The sequence below is a fragment of the Malania oleifera genome, chromosome 10 (assembly GCF_029873635.1).
Source record: "Malania oleifera isolate guangnan ecotype guangnan chromosome 10, ASM2987363v1, whole genome shotgun sequence".
Taxonomy (NCBI): Eukaryota; Viridiplantae; Streptophyta; class Magnoliopsida; order Santalales; family Ximeniaceae; genus Malania; species Malania oleifera.
The window spans coordinates 30,890,804-30,909,273 of record NC_080426.1 but is presented as its reverse complement, the minus strand read 5'-3'; the positions used below and the strand labels follow the sequence as shown (position 1 = coordinate 30,909,273).

The following is an 18,470-nucleotide window of genomic DNA, read 5'->3' as shown; positions in this document are numbered from 1 at the left end:
TCGGGTAATTCAGTTAACCGAATTTAGCCGAATAATATTAAAATTAATTATTAAAAACAAAAAATGATTGCTATATGGACTATGGAGCATGATCTGCAAATTGAAATATCTGAAAATCAGCAGTTCAGTCACAGTTCTTGCAAAAACTGAAGGACGGATTCGACGGAAGGTGGAACCGTGGAAGCCAAAGTCCAAACTCCAAAGGGGAAGATTGGATCTAAAATCGAACTCGCCGAGTCGCCATTGCCAACTGTCTGTGAAGGGAAGAGCCAAGGACTCGATCACTCGAAGAGGGAAGGGAAGAGGCCAAGCGGGAACGCAGTTACGCAGGGAAGAGGGAAGAGCTGAAGACTTGATCTGTCGCTCACTCGAACTCTCGAAGAAGGAACAAAGAAGGGAAGAGCTGAAGAGGCCAAGAGCAAGAGAGAAGAGGGAAGAGGGAAAGGGGACTGCCGTGACACTGTGAGCCGTCTGCCGAGTGCCGATGCCGAACTGGAACTCCAGTAGCTGAAGCTGCCGAATGCCTGAACTGCTGTGCTGAGTGCTGTGTGCGAAGAATCAAAGACGCCGAGGAAGTGAGGACTCCTAGCCTTCTGTGGCTCTGCCTTCCTAATTTCCTATTTCCTAAACAGTAAACACAGTAAAGGACTAAAGGGTAAACATATATCAGAATCAGAATATCATATTATTTATATTAATATTTAGTTATTAATTAAAATTTCCCATACCCAAACCGATAACCGAATAACCGAAATATTTGTATTTAGAAACCGAACCGAGACCCATATATTAACCAAACCGAACCGACCGAATTCGGTTGGTTAATTCGGTTAAACCCGAATTATGCTCACCCCTATATGCTTTTGCATGCTTAGGAAGAGTAGCCGTGCACGTTATAAAGAGTCTTCAAGGAAAAATCATCATGTTACAAAGGTCATCCATGCATGCCTTGGAAAGACGAACCCTTGCTGATGCATAAACAAACGCAAGACAACTTAATTGGTTTTGATAACAAGCTTGAAATAGCAAAACATGCCCATTTAAATCTTATATGCTTGCCTTGTGCAAGGTTCAACTTCTCATGCTGCTTCTTCTTTCTCTTTTTATTTATTTTTTATATAAATAAGTTGGGTCCCACCACATGGGTGGACCAATCTAACAGAACTGAATACCGAATTTGCCACCATGATTCAACCTCCAAAGCCACATGTCATTGCCTCTATTTGTGAAAGTAACTCTAGAGATAGCTCACATCCTCTATTATTGATCATGCATGCTGGAACAAATCTAGGATTTCAATTTCCAAGCATGGGCCACACTATCATCCAATACATGTCCAAATCAAAGCATCATTGTCTGATACTATTGAGAAAAAACATGGGAGAAATGTTTCAAGTTATCTCCGCCAGATCATACATCCTTCTGAAATCATTCTAATCCACCATTAGTCTATTACCCTTCCAGACTTGAAAAGAGCTGACAAACTCTCTAACCAGTGCAATATGCTTCCATTAGCTGCACCATTGTGACCTTTACCACATGAGAAACCTGACTAAGAGGGCTTCCCATATGTTACCCCAATAATGTGCATCCCTAAATGATCTAATTTCCGGACCTGTGTCCTAGTGACATCCAAAAAGGCTTGATTCAAAGCACCTGAATCACTAAATCACCCTGCAAAAATCTGGTTTTTATTATGGAAATCAAATTTTTTGTCTTCTTAAGTTGTTCAAGGTTTTCTAGAGAAAGTTTAGATGTTTCATAAATTACAGCTTCTAATATTTTCAGGGCCTGACAACTGGTGGACTACCTACTTTTATTGATGTTGGGAATAGCTTTGGTGCTCCAGCAATTGTTGAAGACAACTTTATACAACAGGTATGGTTTTTGATCTCTTTTCTTCAACTCTAGATCCTAATTTGTCCCTTATAAAATGAGCTTTTACTTGTTTTATTTTCATTTTGCAAGCAATATCCACTTATTATTGTCATGTAAATCTAACATGAGTCCCTTTTTCCAGTTGGTTCAAAATGGAAAGCGAGTAGTAATGATGGGGGATGATACATGGACGCAGTTGTACCCTCATCATTTTAACAAGTCTTATCCATACCCCTCTTTTAATGTTAAAGATCTTCACACGGTTTGTCTCATTAAGATTTTCATGTAAATCTTATTTTGAAGTAATTTTTTATGATTACTTTAAAACCTTTGCTTATGAGTTGTTAACTATTTTCATGATAGAAGCTAACACCCTTTTTTTTTTCCAGGTAGACAATGGATGCATTGAACACTTGACACCAACATTGTATGAAGAAGATTGGGATGTTCTTATTGCACATTTTCTTGGCGTGGTATTTAACTTGATTTATTTTCCCAGCAAAAAAGAAATTTAGATGTATTCTTTTGGGTTCTTGTGTTGTTGGAAAACTTCTCTCTTGGTATGAGGTTATGATAAAATCTGTTTCTCTGTTTAATTTCCTCCTGACCTTATGAGCAGAATCAGATTTGAACCATATTTGCAAGCTTACACTGCAAATTAATGATTGAACCATTCTTGGAATCATATTTTAATTTTGCCCTTACCTAAGTGCAGCCTTTTAACTTCGTGCTGGTGGTCTTTAGCTCCTTAGGACAGGCATTTGATTTTCTAGCTAATTGCCTTTGAGGATTGAAGGCATTGGAGCTACTGCATCTTCCCATAATTCAGAAATGATTTCCCATCAGGGTATACTTCTGCATGTTGGGGCCTGGGAGATAACTAATATTCATGGCCTTCAATGTGATTCAGGATCATGCTGGGCACATATTTGGTGTTGATTCCTCCCCAATGGTACAAAAGTTGGAGCAATACAATGTTGTCTTAGAGGTAAGTTTTGATGACAGATTCAAGAATGACATGCACTTAAAAATGTAATTTTGATCTTGTATTTTGCTTATTTTTGTTCTTATACTGTAGCATGTATATGAAATTGGCTATTAAAAAATTTAGAAATTTATAGACTTGCTCTTTTTGACCCTTTTCTCCCTGCAGTTAACCTGTCCGGTGACTGCTTTACTATCCCGCTTGAAATTGAATTGCTTTGTTTTAGCTTTGACATCTCTTTTTTCTTTTTTATTTACATTAACTAACTAATCACCTGGTCATTTTCAGAAAGTAATTGAAGTCTTGGAGAGCCAGTCTGGACCACTTGGCTTACATGAGAATACATTTCTCGTTGTGATGGGTGACCATGGGCAAACCTTAAATGGTGATCATGGTGGGGGAAGTCCTGAAGAGGTCTGACAAACATTTCTCTCAGAAAATGAATTTTTTGGTCTTGAGTTTTGTTGCAGTTATACTGACCTTGAGCTGCATTTTGCAGGTTGAAACATCAATTTTTGCCATGAATTTTAAGAAGCTTCAATCTTCTATTCCATTTAAATTTGATTCATCTTGTGAACATGATTTGGTATTAATTCTCTCCTTTGTGTACTTTTGGCTTGAGCATTTCTCCCCCCAGTTGGTTGATTTCCCTGGCCCTTCTTGTATTTCCTATACCTTTAGGAGGATTTAGAATCTGAATTTTGTGTTGTTCATGTTAATCCTTGCAATGCTCATGCTTCTTATGCCAAAAAGCGGGGAAACATCGAACCATAGAAATCAATAGAAATCAAAAATGAAGAGAAAGAGGAGGGAGAGAGCTAATAAGGAATTGATGAGTTTTGTTGTGATACACACACACACACACACACACACATATATATTTATATATATATACATAGAGAGAGAGAGAGAGAGAGAGAGAGAGAGAGAGAGAGAGATTCAGATGGCCTTAAGGCCAACAACCACTCCCTGCCCCCCCCCCCCCCTCCAAAAATAAAAAGTGAATAATCATTATTTTTTTTTTCACTTCTTGATTTCAGGATGGGAAGATGTGCATCAACTCCATCCAACAGGTTGGAATGTCTATTATTATTGTTATTATTTTTTGCAATCTTCTATTTCAGTGGTATATTTGTTATATGAGCTATTCTTAGTCAAGTCACTTTTGCAGCTTGACTTTGCAGTAACAATGTCTGCATTACTTGGTGTCCCCTTTCCTTTTGGAAGGTGCAGTGTAAGCATCCTGCCAAAATCATTTTCTTAATATTTTCACCTTTCCCCCTTTATACCAGTATGTGTGAATTTCATTGGCTCCCTTGGTTTTTGGGATCGGTGGGGAAGTGATGCAGGATCCTTTGAATTACAAGTTACAAATGGGAATTTTTAAACCTATGGTTTAATGTAGATTGCATAGGGGTTATCACAGCTTGTGGAGCAAAGTTTTGTGGTGAAGTGCAGATTTTTTTATTGGGACTGGCAAAGAGAAATTTTATTTGCTGGGCATCAAGGGGATGCCACCCTGTGGAACAAAACATCAACCACTTTGTAGAGTGTCACAGACATCAAGAATTACATTTTAATTGTTGTAAAGTTGAAAAGGAGAGGAGGGAAAAGGAGAAGAAGAGAAAAAAAGAGGAAAAAACCGAGCGGCAGTTTCCTGGAGTCTACATATGGCTCCAGGTCTGCAGTCTTATATGTTATTAATAATAATAAAATATGTAGGACAAAAATACCCCCATTAACACAATCTAGTTATTAAAATAACATATTCTCTTCTAACACTCCCCTCAAGCTGGAGGTGTATAAATGTTACCTAACCCTAGTTTGTAGCAAACATTAGACAGGCGGGCTTAAATAAAAGCTTTCTAAAAAAATTTCCTAATTGATTGACAGATTTCACAAAGATTCCTCACAATCTTCTTCAACACACCATCCCTCACAAATGGCAGTCAACTTCTATGTGCTTTGTCCTCTCATGAAATGTATTGCTAGCAATATAAATGGCAATTTGATTATCACAAAACACAGCTATTGACTTTGTTACCAAGAATCCCATCTTTGACATAAGAGACTTCAACCAAATAAGCTACTATAGCTTGATTTTCTGCTTCAGCACTATCTTGCTACAGTAGTTTGTTTCTTGCTATGCCAAGTAATGAGAATACCTCCCTCAGATGTACAATATCCAGTAGTAGACCTTTGATCATCAACAGATCCAACCCAATTTGCATTGGAGTATCCCATGATCTCACAATTTCTATTACATTTATATATCAAACCTTTGCCTGGAGAGCCTTTGAGATGTGGCAAAATCCTACAAAAAACATCCCAATGTGGTTGTTTAGGATTTTTAATAAACTGGCTTACCACTCCCACTGAAAAAAGTATGTTAGGTCGAATGACAGTCAAATATATCAACTTGCCAACCAACTGCCTATATCAATGTTTGTCTTCAAAGTCCGGTCCGACATCCGTGGACAACTTCACATTGGGATCTATAGGAGTATCATCTGGTTTAGCTCCCAACAAACCAGTCTTTGCCAGTCCAATGTATATTTTCACTGAGATAGATTCGTCCCTTTCCTACACTGTAAAATTTCAATACCAAGAAAGTAACACAGAATACCCAAGTCCTTGATTTGAAATTTTTTCTTGAAGCCACTACTTGACATCTACAATCTCACTATAGTTGGTGTGAGTGATGGTGATATCATCAACATAAACTACTAGAAGTACCACACCTCTCCATTTTGTGGGCAAAAACTAAATGATCAATGTAGCACTGGATAAAGCCAAATGTAGAGACTACAACACTAAATTTGTCAAACTAGGCTCAAGGAGACTGTTTAAGACTATAAATGGCTTTATGCAACCTACATACTTTACCATCCTCTCCTTGAGAGCAACATACCCAAGAGGTTGCTCCATGTATACCTTCTCCTGCAAATCTCCGTACAAGAAGGCATTCTTCACATCCAACTAATATAAGGGCCAATCAAAATTAACTGCCAATGAGATCAATGCACGAACAAGAGGAGAGAAGGTCTCAAAACAATCAATACCATAAGTTTTGGTGTATCCCTTGGCATCCAAGTCTTAAGTCGTTCTATAGAGTTGTCAGGAAGATATTTGATGCTGTAGTCCCAATAACACTTAACCAACTCTTTACCAGGAGGAAGATCCAACAAGTCCCATGTCCCTTGAGTTGTCAAGGCACTCATTTCTACATCCATTACATGTTTCCATTTGGGGTGCAAGAGCTTCAACATGCGAGGAAGGGACAAAAATTCAGGAAATAGACTAGGGAAAAGAACGCATATGACTAGGAAGGTGAAGAACTGAAACATACTGAGCAATAGGATAAGCAACTAAGGATTGTTGATCACTTGTTTGAGTACCATTTCGATGAGCAATGGGCAAATCTGAGTCACATTGGGATGGATTTCCAGAACCAGAAATTGAAATAGTGATGGGCAGAGGAGGCGCCTGCATGGTGGTAGTGATGTCTGTGTGATGTAGGACAAGAACCAATACCTTGGGAAGAACCATGTTGGAGAATAAATAAGTAGAATTGGCTTAAGGGATTGTTGGGTTTAGTTAGTAGTTTATTATGCATTTAGTATTATTTAGTATATGATCACGTGTATTTGGGGGTTTATAATATTTGTGTAATTTAGGTGTTTGTTTGTAGTTTCTTGTAATGTTAGGGGTATATGTGTAATTTCATGTCTTAGAGGCTTTCTTATAAATAGAGTGTGAACGCCATGTTGTAGACAACAGTTGTTGAATTTGAATTGGAATTGAACATGAGTTCCCCCCTGACATCTCCTCTCTCCTCCCTTCCCTTTCCTTCCTCTCTTCTATTTCTTCTAAATTTTCCCATGGTTGCAGAACCTGGACGCTGTCCCTGCATCATTTGGTATCAGCACCCAACCATGGTCTCCATTCTTTATTTCAATCCACCCATTCTCCCCGCACTCTTCTCTTCTTCTCCTCCTCTTCTTCTTCTCTCTTCTTCTTTCTTTGCTCTGTTCTCTGTTCTATTTTGCCCTGTTGCTTCTTCTTCTTCTTTTTTCCATTCTCTCCATTAATCACTCTTCCTCTCTGTTAGTCTCCCACCTCCTCATTTCTGTTATGAAATTTCAGTATAAAAAAAAAAACCAATAAAAAACAGTTTTTGAATAAATTCCAAATTCCAGTCATGTCCCATTTTTCGAAGCCGTAATTTCCAGCCTAGATTCTACAACACCACCCAGTTCAGCAAAAACAAACCCCTCCGAAACCCTTCCCCTCAAATTTTCATCGCTGTCTGACCACTGGAGGAGCCCCCAAGCACCCGCCAAAACATCTCCAACCATTGGCTCAACCCTAACTTCCTGTGCTTTTTTCATCACACCATGAACAGCATTGAACTCCCCATTCCTTGATCTCCCTTCACCCAAAAAATCATTTCCGAAAAGTTGCCTTTGGCAACATCGCCCACGTGCCGGCAACTCACATGTAGAATCTTTCCCCCCTGTTCTGCAACTTGTGAACTTGTGAGAAATTGGTTTTCAGCCTCGAGAATTTGGGTTTTCCCTCTGATAATTGCAGCATGATATCTTGGTTTCAGACATGGTATTTTGCAAGCAAGTGATATAGTTTGATTTGAAAGGCTAAAATTTGATTGTCAACCTCAACAAACAGACCCAGTTGCTGCCATTTGCTGCAATTTGTAAGTGGTTTATAAGGCTTTGTCTTACTTGAAGATTGTTCTTAATTGAGAGTGAAGTTTGTGGTTTGCATGACTAGATTGAGAATCGTGGGCAATTGTGTTAAGGGCTTTTGGTGATACATAGATGCAGTGTATATAAGTATAAATCCAGCAATTTGGTGACAAATTATTGGACAAAGAAATGCCATTTATCATACCTTGGGCACAATTTCAAGCTTTTCCACACCTTTCTTTAGTGTGGAGGAAATGTTTGCAAAATCATCATTGATGGATGATGCCCTATGAATATGGTTTCTACAAATGGAGTCACTCAAATGCAACTTCATCCAGAATCTCATCCAGAGCCTTATGAGATGTCTTGGGATGATAACTTTACCATATATGTTTGTGAAAGATGTTTGGTTCCTATCCAAATGGGTGACTATTCTGATAATGTTTGGTGTGATATCATACCTATGAATATTGGCCCTATACTCCTTGGTTAGATGATTTGGGTGCGACTTAATGACATGAGAACACATATATGTCTACCACTATAGTGGTAAGAAGATCATCTTGAAGCCTGCACTACCAACCAACCAGCACAAAGAATCTGTTAAGAGTTACTCAACCTGAAGAAACTGAATGGAAGAAAATGTATGTGTTTGGAGACACCTAAAGTTTTTCAAACATTCCTTTTGTTGAGTTTGTCATTCCAGATGTGCTTATTGATGCCAACTCTCGATTCAAGTCTATGATGCTGCCAAAGGATCATGGTTTCTTGTATAGCTCATGCACTGGCATCCAAGTTTGCTTCTTAATTCTGATCCTCCAACATTTCAAAATTCGAGGCCTAAGCTATTCTAACTAGGGGAGAGTTGATGTAGGAGGAAGAAGCAAGACTTTAGGAAGATCCATGTCGAGAATAATTAAGCAGAATTGGGTTAAGGGATTGTTGGTTTAGTTAGTAGTTTATTATGTATTTAGTATTTATTAGTTTGTTGTTGTGTGTATCTGGGGTATTTTTGGTAATATTTGTGTGATTTAGGGGTTTGTTTGTAATTTCATGTAATGTTAGGGTATATGTGTAATTCTTGTCTTAGAGGATTTTTGATAAGTTGTGTGTGAAAGCCATGTTGTAGACAGTTATGGTTGAATTTGAATTGGAATTGAATGTGACTTCCCCCTTGGTATCTCCTCTCTCCTCCCTTCCCCTTCCTCTCTTCTATTTCTTCTAAATTCTCCCACGGATGTAGAACCTTGATGCTGCCCCTGCATCATTGTGCTTGCTTTCCGTCATTCATAAACTTTTAATTGTTTCTTGTTATCAATAATTAAAGAATTTGGAAGGGGGAAAAAATTTCTCAAGAAGGGTAGGAATAGGAGGGTCAACACAAGGGGCAGGGTGGTGGACCATAAATCGTTGATGGAATCATGATAGACTCATCCAAGGAGGACCTGACATTGGAAAAATAGGGTGTCCCTTTGAGAAAGGTGACATTAGCACTTGCATATTTTCTTCGAGCATGGGATCATAACATTTATATCCTATTTGAATTCTCTAGTACCCAACAAAGACACATTTAACAACACGAGGAGAAAACTTTTCCTAACTAGTATGTGGAGCAAGAATAGAACATGTGCACCCAAAGACACAAGTTACAGCAGAGAATATGGATGTTTTTGGGTACACAATGGAGAAGGGCAATTGTCTCCCTAGAACAATTAAGGTCATCTTGTTGAGCAGAAAACAAGTTGTAAGAAGAGTGTCAATCCAAAAAATTTTAGCAACATGCATGTGAAGGAGTAGAGACCGCGCTATGTCAAGTAAAAGTCTATTTTTTCATTTTGCTACTCCATTTTGTTGAGAAGTATGCATACATGATGTTTGATGAATAGTCCCTTTGGCCAAGCAAAAAGGCTGAAGTTTACTTTGAACAAATTCAAGTGCATTATCAGATTGGAAAATTTGAATACCAATGCCAAACTGAGTTTTTATTTCCTGGTAGAATTGAGTATATACACATTCAAAAATTCAGATCTATCTTTTGACAAATAGATCCATGTTATATGGGAAAAATCATTCACAAGGGCACAAAATATTGATGACCAGTCAAATTCTCTAATCTACACAGACCCTAAATATTTGAATGATCAAGAAAAAACAATGATTTACAACAAAACTTGACTTTAGATGAACAATATGTTTAGACGAACAATATGTCCTAATATGCTTTCCCTACTGGAATGCAGAATACTCAAAATGAGAAACGAACTTGAACATAGGAAAAACTTGTAGTTTTTGAAGGGATGGATGACCCAAACAAGCATGCCACTGATCAAGAGAAACACCAAGAATAGAAATTGAGGAAACCATATGACAAGTATTGGACTCACCATGACCACCATTGAAGTAGTACATTCCATCCTTCTCAAGCCCTCAACTAATCCTCTTCTTTGCTTGGAGATCCTGAATAACACAATGAGAAGGAAAGAAGGTCACAAAATAGTTATGAGACGTAGTTAATTGACTAACTGGTAGTAGGTTCAAGGGAAATTTAGACATGTATAAACAGACGAAAGAGGAATAAAAGGAATTGAGAGAATATTGTTAGAACCATAAACTGGTGTAACCAAACCATTAGCAAGATTAACCTAAGAGTGTAACTATGTAAATTAGTGGGGTTCAAGGACTCAAACAAGTTATGGCTACCTGTCATATGTGAGGAAGCACCATAATCTAACCCAAAGTGAGGAGGATGAAGAAGCAAGAAGCCCAGTTGTACTTGAATGGGCTACAGTAGCACTAGATGTAAAAGACTCAGTTTGGAGTTGTCGAACCTTGCAAAGAAGATTGTTAAACGCCTCTTAGGACTTGGGGGATGATGTACTCAAGTACTCAACTCCCCAGTGGAGTGGCTAGGTGCATTTGAAGTGTCAATAATACATTGCCCTTCGCAAGAGATTTATTGGCACGAGCTGGTTTCCCAAGGAGACCAACAGCAATCAATCGTATGATTTTCCTTGCCCCAATTTGTGCAACTGCAAGAATTGCTGCAATGATCTCCTCGTCATATTAGATGATCGCTGCCATGACCACAATTCAAACCTTGTCCTCATTGTCCAAAATTTCCCCTACTACAGTTAGAGGTAGTATCCATGGCTGACTTATAATGGGGAGGAGCTTGAGAAGTCAGGCAGAGCACACTAACATTAAAAGCACTTTCAGGACTTTTAAAAAACCAGAACTTACAACACTTCAAACTCTCCAAAATTCCTAACTTCAATAGGCAGCTATGACTACAGAACAGAGCTTACAATACCTTAGGAGGAATTACTTAATCATGAAGAACTGGGGCAGACCACGGCAAAGTACTGCAGGCATTTAATAAACAACCTGGCAGCAGCTCCAGGCATTACGGCTGGCAGCAGCTCCAGGCATTACGGCTGGCAGCAGCTGGAAACGAATCAGAGAAGAATAGGAAATGAATATTTGAACACCAATTGAAACCAACCAGCAATCAGTACATGAATGCAAGCAATTAATCACAAATACACGTCTAGGGGTGTAATCAGTTCATCTCAGTTCGGTTTTCACTAAAACCGAAAACTGAACTAAAGAATTCAGTTTTATAAAATTGAAAACAGACGCTGAACTGAAACTGACTGTTTTATTACTGAACAAGTTAGTGTTTTAACGGTTTGGTTTGGTTTTTGAACTGACTACCAAACCACCACAGGAAAAGACAACTATTTTTCATCAAAATCCCTTTTTCCTCTTATTAGTAAAGAGGAGGTCAACAGTTGGCCTGCAAGCAAGGTCATGGAGGTGGAAGAGTGAGGTGCAACGAATTGTTTGAGGTCAATGGTCATTTATAACATGCTGAGAGAGCCAGAAGCTCTTTTGTTTTTCGGATGTGGAATTGAAATTGGGGGTGGGGTAGGCAATTGCAACTTTGCAAGCAGGTGGCGATTGAATTGAGCCTCTGTGTCCCACATTCAAAAATTGAAAATTGGGAGAGCCTCCCCGCCTCTATAAAAGCCACCTGCTCCTTCTGTCCTGTAATTAACTAATTGAACATTGAAATATATTAATGAAATAAAAAGTCAGATTTTAAAGAAATATATTAATAAAATATACAATTAGATTTGATCATGAATATCATATATTAAAAGTCATATATTTATTTATATATTATCAACTAATTCAGTTTTCAGTTTTTTGGTTCAGTTTTGGGTCAAAAACAGAAACCAAAAACCTGAAAACCAACTGTAACTTATTCTGGTCCGGTTTTGTGCCGGTTTTTGATATTTTGTTAATCTTTGTACACCCCTATGCATGTCATGCATGTCATCAAAACAGCATCATTAATTGTATATAAAGTTTTACTGCTTACACTTTTAAAAGTCGTAACAGCTTAACCTTGATTGCTCTTCTACTCCAACGTATTTTGTTGTACTTCAATGGAAGAAGTTGTTGATGTGGTGGAGTTATATGACATCGACTGTTATGCAGATTTCTATCTGGGTGAAGTCGAAGTTTTTGAGAAATCAAATGTGTCATATATTGAGGATTTTGTCTATTCACCACATTTTTGCATTGTTGTCATATGTTTTTAATAGGTTAATTGGTTTGTTTCCTCATGACAAACTATTCTTCTTTGATTTTATGGTTTCTTAGAAGTTATAATCATCTCTTTTCAGCAGAATACAATACTAATATATGGCTCCATGTTTTATCAATCATGATGGTTGTAAAACTGAGGCTCTCCTAGTACCTTTCCAGTGCATTTGGAAAAACATTTTTCTTTAATTCAGTTTTAATTTGATGGCCATGGTTTTAAGTAACGGTTGTGACCGTTACGTAATGGCCTATTACGTAATGCCGTTACATAATGGTTTTTTGGATTACCGATACCGTTATACACCGTGAAATCGATGGGAAGAAAAATCACGGCTGTAGCTGCCATTACAGACCCCGACTGTTACGTAAAGGCTGCTACGATCGTTACGTAACCGCTACAAGACTGTTACGCCAAAAAAATTATTTTATTTTTTACTTTTTCTTCTCACTTTTTCTTTCTCTTTCATAAATCATTCTCAATATACCATGTGGTGAGAGGGGGAAAAGATTATAATGAGGATGACAATGATACAAAATTTACTATTTCTTTAAGTACTCACAAGAGATGCATTAATTAACAATTTGAAAATACTAACTTGTTAGGAAAATATTTTATTTTGATGATATTAGTAATTTGATATTTATGTTCTATATTTTTCAACTTCAAACTTCTTCTCTTCTAGTTATTTTATATTTGTATTATTCGTATGTCTTATGTGTCTTATAGATTAATGGACTGTATAATGTATTTTGTTTTATTAATTAATTTAGCACACGTTAGAATTTATGACAGGTAAGAACAATGAGAAGTATAAATATGCACACACACGTAATTTTTCTATCAATGGTGGTTTAAAACAAATATAAACTTGTTGCCCTTACCAAATAATTTAGTTAGTCAAACTAAAGGATCCAAAATATACTAAAACTCTTTCTAAGAAGGCTTACAAGCTTAAAACATGCAAATACGCTAATATGCACAAGGTTGAGTGTGTTTGAAAAAAATTCACAGCTGTTACACCCGCTTCCTGTTATGTAACATCTGCTACTCCCGCTTCCCGTTACACCCGTTACCATTATGTTACGCTACCCACCACCGCGATTTAAAACCATGATGATGGTTCTTAAAGAAAATATCAGAGACTATAATTTGGGAGTTGGGGCCTCTGTGTCCTATGTGAACCGTTTGGAAGAGAAGACACCCGGTGCACTGTAGAGTATTAGTATCAATATCTGTTCTTTTCTAGAGCTTTTGTATTATTTATTAAAATAATTACTCAACAGTCAACAACACCCACCACCACTCCTTAAGTCCCACTAGGTGGTGTTGGCTACATGAATTTGTTTCCACCATTCTGCATGATCTAGGGCAATATCCTTTGACAAAAGGAGGCTGTCAAATCTTTGCTCCCAATCTCAGTCGAAGTTATTCTCATTCTATTCTCTTATTTCATTGTTTTGTGAAAATTTTCTGTATTAGGAATAATGCACGTTTTTTTTTTTTTGGGTACAGCATTGGCCGTGTTAATGCAGATCTGTATGCTTTAGGTGCTGGTACATTGGACTTGGAGGGCACAAATTTAGAATATTACAAAAATCAATTGCGATCTGAGGAATGGATGCAAAATTATGTCAATGCTCTCTGTGTCAATTCTTGGCAGGTATTTGTTTAATAGCTTTAGATCAATAGTCAAGATTTAGTTTCAGTGGGTCATGTTGTTTGCATTTAATATATTTGGCTGAACCTGTAATCAAGATTATGGATTTTAATTAAGGTAAAATTTAGTTATTTTTGTGCTTGCAGCGTACTATTAGGCAATATGACTCTTGTCAAGCATTTGAATGAAAGATATAGGCTTTCTACAAATTACATTTTTTGCAAAAAGATTCCCGACTAACTTGTGTGGGCAACTGTAGCTTGATTATTTTCTACTGAGCTTTTCCTGTGGTCTTTTGGACTGATTTGGTAAATTTTCCTAGAGGGAAGTTTTCACCCTTTGAGTCCCTTGATAAAACTGGGGGGTGACAAGGGGATGTTGGGATGACAATATATGTTATCCAAGGATAATATATCCCAGCTTGGATAAGGAGTTATGACTTAGAGTTTTGTGTTTAGAATAACTCATGGGCTATTTCATTTATCATGCTGCCTTATGTTTGGTGTGACTAAATGCTAACAATTTTATTTCTTGTACATGGGATGAGTGGCCCAGGATACATGTGTGTTTATGTAGGCACTTTTCTCTCCCTTATCCTGATATATCATATACCACCGCCCCCATGCAGCGGGCCATGCTCCACGTAATTTTATCCCATGTCTGTAGGATGAGTGAGCCCAGGATACAATATCATTTGCACGTATAACACGACCAAACATGTTATTCCTCCTATAGATTTAATTAGTGCCATACAAAGACATAACTATAGGGCGGTTTTTGATAAATTTGACATGTTCTCAGTTTGATATTATTGGGCATGTTTGTTGTCCTTGGGATATCTCTGAGTATTGATAGTGTGAGTGGCTAGTTCCTTGGCCCCTGGGTATGCCTAGGTTTGATGTATTTCGGGACTTTTGACTTATATTGTCAGTGTGGTAACAAGATGACCTGGGTATGCCCAGCGTAGTTTTATATATTTTCACTTGATCAATATATTTACCCAATTGATAAAAAAAAAAAAAACACAACCAAACATGTGATTAGGAGGAATAGAATACTATATCCTATCATACTCATTCAATAGAACAACTGGCCTAATGGTTTGTTATTGTTATAGTTAACTTCTGTTTTTCCCTTATTTTTGGCAACTTCATGTGTGATTATTTCTCTAGCATGTATGGCATGGGAACCTTATGCAATGGGTGTCGCATATGTGATTAATTCCCCTCCTCCTGCTCTTCCTTGAACCTTGCTCTTCATCTTTTATTATAAATCTGCAAAGGCTGAAGATATATAATTTCTTGTACCTTGCATGTCTACTATTTCCCAGTTGTACACTGCAAGAGATAATGTTGATTCCTAATCACCTCTCTACTGCAAACCTCCATGAACTTTGTGAGACCTATGATTCTACATCAGTAGTAATCTCATAATGATCCTACTTCCTTTAAAGATTGGGTGCACAGTATCACTGACTCTAAATGATAGTACTTGGACCCATTTTTCTGTATTCCAAGATAGTATCTGTTGTAACTTTTCCAACCTCTCCACTTTCTTCTTTTAGAGGAGAGTGGAACATCAAAATAGGAAGATGAAGGTTTTTTATGCTGCTTACTGCCAGACTGACCCCTATAACATGCCTCTTTTACCTGAGTCAACTTTCTCGTCTTCAAACTGATATTCAAATTTTAAACAACATGAAGAATGGGAACTCATGTTTGTGATAGTAATGATCTGTGCAGTAAATGCAGTATTAATGGCATGGTAAGAATGCAACTTAAAATTCACGCTCCTCTCCTCTTTCCTTCTTTTGTTCCAAGCCATTGACCAAATCCTAAACTCTGAATTTTTGCATGATCCTCCCTATAGCTTCTAAGAAGGGCTGTGGAGAAGGATCTACATGCCTTGATTCCTTGACATATGTGAAGATTTTGGCACACTGACATTGCTTGACACATAGTACAATTAGTTGCTCTACATTACAGGTTGTCTTTTAAAGCCTATAGCTTCCTATATGGCAAATTCACTGGCATATCTAAATGGTAAACATGAGGTTAGCCATTCAGCCAATCAAATGATAGAGAATCATCTTATGAAGATTATCAAAACTCAAGACCTTTGAATGTTCAGGTCTATTAGTAAGTGGATAGTCATTTTGATCATTTATAGTTTGAACTTTGAACCTAAATGCTTAATATTCCTAATATGTTGCAGAAAGTCTCTTATCTTACCTAATCACATCTCTTCGCTTTCCTTTTTTTGGCTGGTTGTAAATGTTATGTACATGTGATGAGTTGCGGTGTCTTGGCGTTTGGTAAATTGTGATCACTGTGCAGATGATCGCAATTAGTTGCATTATTGAATATTGGATTTGTGCATGTGTAGGTGTGTGCTGGGAATGAGATTTAAGAGAGTGTTTTAAATGGTGGTAATATGTCTGTTACATACTGAATTTTTGGGTTCCTGATTAGTGGGAATAAAAACACTGTCCTAGAAGCTGCTATGCACCACCACCATTGTGTAGCAGCCACTATGGGCCAACCTATAGCCTCTACAGAATCATTACAATTTTAAAACTATTTTTTATCTTTTAAAAAACCTTTGCTTCTCATGTTCTCTTTAATTTCTTTCATGCATCAATCCTGATAAGCTATGTGAAGAGGAGGAGAAAGTGATAATGAGCATGATATAGATAAACAATTTTTTCTTTTCTTTTTATGTTTCTTGTAATACACTAATAGATATTTGGACATTAATAATTGTCAATATTAGCAGATTAGTTTTTCTTTTCTATTTTGTTCAGTATCAACCTTTTCTTTTCTATCTTCTTTCTTGTTCAAGTTGTTAGTAATTTATTTTTTCGATACAAATTTGCTGTCTGTTTTATTGAATCTTAAGATTTTAGTGGAATTTGTATTTTTATGTGTTTTATGTGCCTAGTGTATTAATATTATATTTTACGTTTCCTGCCTAATCTTCTGTTCTGTTAATTTATTTATATTTCTTATGATGTTATGTGATCTACTTATGGACTTACTTTTTAGCTCATCATTAATGATCCATATATATTTATGTTCATAAAGTGATGTGGAAGGTGAGAAGAGATAATTTTTCTGTCAGTAGAACCATTTAAACTTTATTGTCCTTACTAAACAATGTTATTAGGTTGAACTAATGGATCTAAAATTTTAAAGATTTTATTAGCACTGGCCAGGGGCTTATTACTTGCAAATCTACCAATACAAACAAGGCTGTGCATGCTTAAAAAATTTGTAGCTGTTGGACCAGTTGTGTAATATTTGCTACTCTAGCTTTTCACTACAGCCGTTTCTGTGCAGTACTCACTATTGCTATTTAAAACCATTAATATTAATATGTTAAGGAGGAAATGAAGGAGAGAAAATTATATTGAAGAAAGGGGAAAGGTTCACCTCATGCAACATTTGAAGGGAAAAATCAAATATGCTGTATGGCCTTCTCAGCTGTTTAATTTTAAACAATTTTTTTATTCGAAGAATGTTTCTAACTCAATATGAATATATTTTTTATTCAATGTGTCTAATTCAGTATAAATGTGTCTTTTATCCAATGTGCATCATTTGTAAGGTCTTCTCAACAATATATAAGTTATCAATTGGAGGCCATGGGTATTGAATTTCATGAAGATTGAGCTTCATTAAGGAATTGGAAATCAGTTTCACTGTCTCCCCCACCCCCTCCCAATTAAAAAAAGAAAGCATATAACCAACCCTTTCCATGGGGATTCGGACAGAGTGGAGATTTTAACTTGTAAACATTACATTCACTGTTTAGTTTGTTTCCTACTAAGAATAATGGGGGCAAAGAATGTGAAGATTAGTAGAACATGCTAGTCAGAAAAAAAAATGGCCAGTATTTTGAAAATGCATAGAGATCTGTATCTATCAAAAAAGTTGCTCTAGATTTCCGCTTCAACCTACATGAATTAAGAAAGCTGCATATTCTACTGGGTTTTGTCATGATCGGAATGCTGTGAATTCTTCATTTGCGGCACCCTTCTTTCTTCGTGTACCATCTTTGTTTAATGGCACTTGCCTTCTTATGTTGCAGGTGAAGAGGTATGTTGATGTTTATTCAGCTTCATCACTCATTGGATTTTCTGCTGAGGACATGTCACACATAGCAGACTTATATGCTCAAGCAGATGAGAATTGGTCACATATTACCATGAACTTATCACTATATAAGAATGAAGGCCATCATTTCTTATTACCTGCTCTTAAGAGGCAAATTGATTTATATTCTAATTTCTTAGCACATGTTGCTGACCTGGCACGTTCCAAATGGACTGAGTTTAATATAAAGATGATGGCTACTGGTTTCGGCATTATGTTAATATCACTTCTACTCCACTTTCTGGTGATCAAGAGGATGAACCAGCAATATGGTGTTTCTTTGATGTTTTGTGGACAGTCTGGGATTTCCTTTAACTTAATTTTTTCTTGTTTTGTGGTGGCTATACGTGCAATCAGCTTCCTCTCAAATAGTTACATCTGTAAGATTTGAATCTAATTCTCATGGCTGTATGGTTGATATTCCTTATTCCATGCTGACATATTTATTTATTTTAATTTTGGTTATTTGTTTATTTAT

General features: G+C 36.9%; 1 protein-coding gene across 2 annotated transcripts in view; it reads left to right on the top strand.

Annotated features, from left to right (window-relative positions):
- LOC131165370 (GPI ethanolamine phosphate transferase 3) overlaps window positions 1-18,470 on the top strand; it is a 37,210-nt gene that overhangs the window by 16,079 nt on the left and 2,661 nt on the right. Inside the window, exons 4-13 of one of the 2 annotated variants that reach the window (XM_058123097.1) lie at window positions 1,789-1,878; window positions 2,021-2,140; window positions 2,268-2,351; window positions 2,789-2,866; window positions 3,152-3,277; window positions 3,363-3,449; window positions 3,904-3,936; window positions 4,035-4,090; window positions 13,694-13,841; window positions 17,928-18,372. In XM_058123097.1, coding sequence (XP_057979080.1) covers window positions 1,789-1,878; window positions 2,021-2,140; window positions 2,268-2,351; window positions 2,789-2,866; window positions 3,152-3,277; window positions 3,363-3,449; window positions 3,904-3,936; window positions 4,035-4,090; window positions 13,694-13,841; window positions 17,928-18,372 — 1,267 coding nt within the window. The remainder of the gene's footprint in view (window positions 1-1,788; window positions 1,879-2,020; window positions 2,141-2,267; window positions 2,352-2,788; window positions 2,867-3,151; window positions 3,278-3,362; window positions 3,450-3,903; window positions 3,937-4,034; window positions 4,091-13,693; window positions 13,842-17,927; window positions 18,373-18,470) is intronic. The other variant, XM_058123098.1, reaches the window with a different exon arrangement.